The 6,000-nt window shown below is 41.8% G+C and overlaps 1 protein-coding gene across 1 annotated transcript; it reads left to right on the top strand.

Annotated features, from left to right (window-relative positions):
- The first annotated feature begins 1,928 nt into the window (after positions 1–1,928).
- Positions 1,929–3,384, top strand: S100Z (S100 calcium binding protein Z). Its single transcript, XM_042028914.1, is given in 3 exon segments — positions 1,929–1,989; positions 1,992–2,068; positions 3,226–3,384. Coding segments are annotated over 3 exon segments (297 nt in total).
- Positions 3,385–6,000: the final 2,616 nt, after the last annotated feature.

The raw sequence follows: 6,000 nt of genomic DNA, 5'->3' as shown, positions 1-6,000 counted from the left end.
AGGGGTGTGGGCCGAGATATATGTTGGTACTCAAAATTAGGAGTGCTTGGAGAATTTCAGAGCTAAAAACAATGCCCACCTCATTCTCTTTCCCTCTGGCTGGAATGAAACAAGAAGCTGCAGCTCTGTCCCCTGTTCATCTGCACAGTTGTGCTCACTGGACATGTGTGTGCAGCTTTATTGAGGGAAAGCAAACCCTCAAGCAAACTCACAAGCAGTTTTTCATTTCATGTGTCTGTCATTTGTTATTTTGGGTGGTAGGTAGGCCCTACCACAATGAAGCTGCTGTTTCCTGCATCCCTCAGCAATCACTTCCAGCATCAGCGAGTTGCTGGGGTTGGGGCAGAGGTCATTTATTGCCTTTCTGGGGCAAGGTCATTTATTCAGAGAGAGATGCTGGGCTACAGTTGTTGTGCAGGGCTATAAAAATGAAGCCAAGTCTGTTGTTCAGTGTACACTGTAATTCCAGGCACACCTTCCACTGAAACTTGTTCCCTGATTTCCTCGTGAGGACACAAGTACTACAGTAAGAATTTCATTTGGCAAGAGACAGTGTTTTAGGTGTATGGAGATACCTGACAATTCAAGTAGATGTCCCAAGGGATATGTGGCAAACTCACCTACATGCCTACCCCCAGGTACCCAGGTACCTTTGAACTCTGGCTGCCAGCACTGAGGCACTTAGATTCTAGAAATGCTGAAAGACAGATTAGAAAGTGTTCTTTTGAAAAAGGTGGAAAGTTGTTTCATATCGATTTGGTGATTGCTAGCATTTTCTAATTTTGACCTTCAAGACCCTGAATGGGCATATTTGTAAAAGGTCAAATGATAAAAAGTATCCCACGTGTTCCAAATGCAGCCCTTTACTCTGCCTGGTGAATATTTTAGTGACCCAGTTACAGCAAGAGGCTTTTATTGAACAGAGTAGGCAAATGCAGAGGGAAACAGAAGACCTGTCATCCCTGTGACGGTTATACGTCTGTCTCTATGTGTGTAATCCACCCTCTCAACCTGATAAACAAGAGCCTGTGCAGGGGTTTGAAAGGAGGGTGACCATCACCTTCTGTGATCTGGGTATTTTCTTGTGTGCACCTCCGCTAGCCTGTAAAACAGGTAAGTCTTAACCTTTGCATGATGATATTGCTAAGGACTCCAGTCCTACCCTCAAGCACATTCTGGCTTTTTAATCTTTCTCCACAGCTTATTCATCATAATTTTTCACTTACACCTGATTTCTCCTTTAAGTTACTTTTTGGGTCCACTACTTTGCATATAATTGTATTTCCATCCGTTTTCTTGGTGTTGCTTCCCTGTGTACCTTCTTATTGTACGCTCAAGTGAGGCAAACCTTGGGGGTGTCCAGCTCACATCCATTTACTGCAGACAATTTATAGGAAAAAGGCTCAGCCCAAGCAAACAAGACCAAATAAATTGAAAGATGATACTTGTCCTTATTACTGGTGATCCTCCTCTGATCATCTTTAAACCGGTGTGGATCTTTCTGTATAAAAGCACATTCTCTTTTGCAGATGGAATTTGTCAAACTCATTTTCTTGGGAAAATTTTTAAATTAGCAGGTAAGAAGGTATGGCTTCATTTTTCCTGTATTTTCTGCTATGGGTATAAAAGATTTCCTTTTGAAGTAGCTTTATAAAACGGATCCACAGTAGATCATTTTCTTAAATAAAAATCCTTCCTTTCCATTTACCTTTTTGAAGCAATTGCGTGTGAGTTCAGGACAATGGGTTTTTTATATAGTGCATCCTTGCTCACACACAGCCAACAGGATGGATCAGCTGAAAGCCCAACTTTTCAGTACTGGTAACAATTTCTGTCTCCATCTGGCCCTCCTTTCCTTCCCAGAGACTGGCTTTTGGTTTGACTCCTGTGCAATGTCAGTGACGGTATCTTTGCCCCACAGCACTACTATGACCACACAACTGGAGGATGCAATGGACACCTTGATCAAGATTTGCCATCACTACTCTGGCAAGAAGGAGACAGATATAAGCTCAGTAAAGGAGAACTCAAGGAGCTTCTCACCAGTGAGCTCACTGACTTCCTTTCAGTAAGATGCAGCTTCTGAAACTCCTGAGTGACTGTTTCATGGGTGGGTTAAGCAGCTATCCAAGTGCTTGGATAGGAATAGCATCTCCTTGTGCAAGGCCCGTCCTGTCACAGTCTCTCAGCTGACAGTTCTTCGTGGAGCTGTACAGAAGAACGTGATGTCAAATGTCCCATTTCAGAAATGTGTTTTCAGAGGGTGGTTGAGCCCCAGTGCCCTCCCATGTACTACTGGCAGCTGAGATGGGTACTGGAGCTCTGTATACTCCATGGTGCTTTTGAGCAGGAGGGCTAGGCCAGCCTAGAAGCAGTAACAAAATCAATACCAAATACAGTCCAGTTAGTTTTTTGTTTGTGTGTTTTTCATAATAGGGCATAGATAAGCCCATCAAAGAATTAAATGCAGCAACCAGTTCTCATGAGACAGGAAAGTAGCTTGTGCACACGGGCCACACAGTACTGCTGCTTGTGTGCCCTGCAGAGAGGTGCTAAGAAAATCCTTTCAATGATAAGCTGCTCATCTGAATATCTCTTTGCATGTTTGTTATGTTCTGCATTGCACAGAATGGATGCTTTTATGGAATCATAAGCATTAATAATAATGTTTTTATGCATCCTCTTAGTCGTAAAAATTATTGTGGACCCTATGACCACCGGGTTTTTTTTACATTGTATCCATTTCCTTGAATTGGATTTTCTTTTAATCTTGGCTATTGATTTATTATTATGAGATTCAATACTCTTGCAGCCACTGAATAGGATGTGTTGTTTGCCAACCAGAGATCTTTGAATGTGATGAATGGATATAAAATATGATCATTTATGAGTAGCCTGTTGGAAATCTAAGTATTTTTTGTTGAGGGATGATACAGAGAAATGCACTTCACAGATCCATCTTGTCAAAAGGGATCTGTGCTCAGCATCTCCTAAAATCTGTTTGATTTATTTCAGTGCCTATTTAGTACCTGTATTCCTTCTAAGGGTTGCACTGCCTTTAGTTGCTGATGCTGTAGTGACTAGAGATATAATTACTGTTCAGGTGCATATTTGATGCAGCCTTTTATTTAGTAACACCAGTCTCATAACATAGCAGTGGTGCCAGGTGTGTCAGAATTGCACATTCAAGATCTGTACAGCTAAGTCACTTTTCTTTCTCTCTAGGGCCAAAAGGACCCCCTCCTGGTTGATAAAATTATGAATGACCAGGATTCCAATAAGGACAATGAAGTGGATTTTAATGAATTTGTAATTCTGGTTGCTACTTTGACTGTGGCATGTAATAGTTTCTTTGAAGAACAGCTAAAGAAAGAGGGATTTTAAAAATCCTCGATGTAATCAATCTCCTGGCCACAAACGCAAGCAAAGCATGCCTAGTTAGGTAGCCCTCACTGGTGTTTAGTGCATGCAAACCATCATTCCTCCAGCTGTTACTGCTGTAAGACATTTATGGAGCTGATCAGCAGCTGGTGTAAGCTGGACCACAGCCAGCTTACATTACTTGAGGTCTGGCTTTTGATATTTCCAGTCTTTGCACTCCCTGCATCTGTAACATGCCTTTATCAGTTGCCCAGGTCAAGGGCTTGGGGTTACAGATCATTTGGCAGGAGTTGAGACTTCTATTTCTTAAATGTCAGTGGAAAGCAAAAGGCATGGGAATGTTACTTATATACTTCCTGAATGGAAAAAATTTGGAATGAGACGTAAAACTTGCAATTTATTTTTCAGTCATTTTATAATGATCTCATTTTGCAGCCCAAAACCAGCCGATTCTTTTTAGCTCAGCTCTGCTTATTCTAAAACATTTTTTAGATGCTGCTCCCCACACTCATATTTCAGATGTGGTCACAGCTGTCTCTTGCTGCCTGAGCATACAATACCGCTTGTCATTGTTACAGGTTCATTTCCTCTATGTCTCCAGCTTCAATTTTGTTTTGTTGGCATTACTGCATCCCAGTAGTCAATTTCTTCACTCGGCATAAATTAATTTATTCATATGATAAATTATTCAAATACATAGAAGATTTAGTCAGCAAATTGCTCAGAGGGCTGATGGAAGGACTGGGTCTTTGGGGGGAATGTGGAAATGCCTTCTGCTTTCACTCCTCTGGCATGGTTAAAAGGAGGTCTTTTAGAGGACCACTTGTGGAGGATTTAATTAGATGGAATTCCAGGGTACAACTTTGTAATGTGAGTCATCTCATGGAAAAATGAGATTTCATCTTACACTGATCCACCCCATGGAAGCAGGGGTTCCCTGGGCCCCATGGCCAGGCAAAGAGAGAGTAGGACAACCCCTTCCAGTGTTAGCTTGCTCTTGGGTTGAATTAAGAGTACTTACACACTCCTGTTTGATTTAAGTGTACTTCTGAAGCCCTGAAAATCCGTAGTGGCAGGATATTGTGGTTTTTTTCTTGCATGGAGAGCTCTCTTATTTCCTTGTTATTTTGTTTGTAACTCAAACTATAATAAAGGGCATCTGAATTAAAAGAAGACTTTCTGTTTGTGTAAGAGGTTATTAAAAAACCACTCCCCAATGAAGATGTGCCCTGCTAGGCAACATTTGAGGAATGTGGTTCACTTATCTCTCCTTCTCAGACCTCCAAATATCATTCAGTAAAGTGTACAATTGTCTGAAATTATTTATGATTAAGAATATGTAATCAATTATAAGCAGGGGATTCTACAGGGTGTAATAAATATAGCAAGGGGCAGACATCCTCCTAAGAAAGGAGCCACCACCAAATGGTGTTATCCCAGAAAAAAAAGAAAACTTTGCAATGGTGACAGAGCCACAGCATGCTTTAACCCTTCAGTGGCAAAATTATACGGGATTCGCAAAATATCTTCTAGACCAACACGGCAGAAATTATGAAAGTAAAACTGGTAACAACCGGACAACTTTTTGTCCCCTTTAATGTCATGCACCTCAATATCATTGCAAGAGTTGGACTGGGATGGCAAAAGTATCAGCCAGAAAAAATGTCACTGTTTTTATGGTTTCTCATGGGTCCCAGACTGTTGCTAGCCTCTAAGCCTTTCACTGTCCTCCAAGGGGAAGTGAAAGAGCAGTCTAAAGCTTCAACTCCAAGCTAAAGGAATAAGATTATGCCAGTAAAAACCAGTTTCTTTTTTACAACATTTGAGCAAGAAGCTTTTTGGAAAAAAGCTCCAGAAAGTTCATTAACCCTCTGCCCATCCCTGATGAACGCTTGGACATGTAGCAGCCCATGTGCATAGCAGATTATGCTAGGTCACAGCTGGCAGCAACAATGTGCCCTGGAGTCAGGCAGCAGGAGTCACTGCTGTGACAGAGAGGGCTAGTGGAGCCATCTCATCTGAATTTACTAGGGATTGTATACATCCTAATTCCTCTGTGAAAGGGGCTTACTTGCACATGAGCTGTGGGTGAATCAGAGGAGAATGACTCAAATAATCTCTTTTCCAACGAAGTTTTATAAAACCTTGTAAATCACTGGTTTGGGCTTGTCTTATTAGGTGTTGTTTTTTTCTGTTTTAACTGCAAGGACAAATGTTAAACTCTGTCAGTTTTAAAGAAGAATCCTTTTTGTACAAAGACTGGAAACCGAGCAGAAATGTAAGAAAATGCACAAAACACATTCAAAAGCTGAAACCCACAAAGCCTTTGCACAATGTGGGGCCCTGGGGTAAGACTCGCCGTCCTATTCTTGGGCTGTGGGCTGACCCGCTGGACCAGCGGCCCTCTCTGACTCCTCTCCTGCAGAAGCCAACTAAAGTTCCAGTAGTAGACATCACTGCTAAGAAAGATACATGAAGATCACCCGAAAATTTTGAATTGCTTCTGAACCAGAAAAACTGTGAGCAATCCTCTGTTCCATAAGCACTCCTCAGGAAGGAGAACAGCACTGAAGCCACTTATACTGGCTGTGCATGATGGTTCATGCAAGGCCAGCCTCA

The sequence above is a fragment of the Corvus kubaryi genome, unplaced genomic scaffold (genome assembly GCF_017639235.1).
Source record: "Corvus kubaryi isolate FWS band 111438036 unplaced genomic scaffold, C.kubaryi_AGA036_p1.0 37308, whole genome shotgun sequence".
Taxonomy (NCBI): Eukaryota; Metazoa; Chordata; class Aves; order Passeriformes; family Corvidae; genus Corvus; species Corvus kubaryi.
Note: the sequence above shows the minus strand (reverse complement) of the source record. Positions and strands in the feature narration are given on the sequence as shown.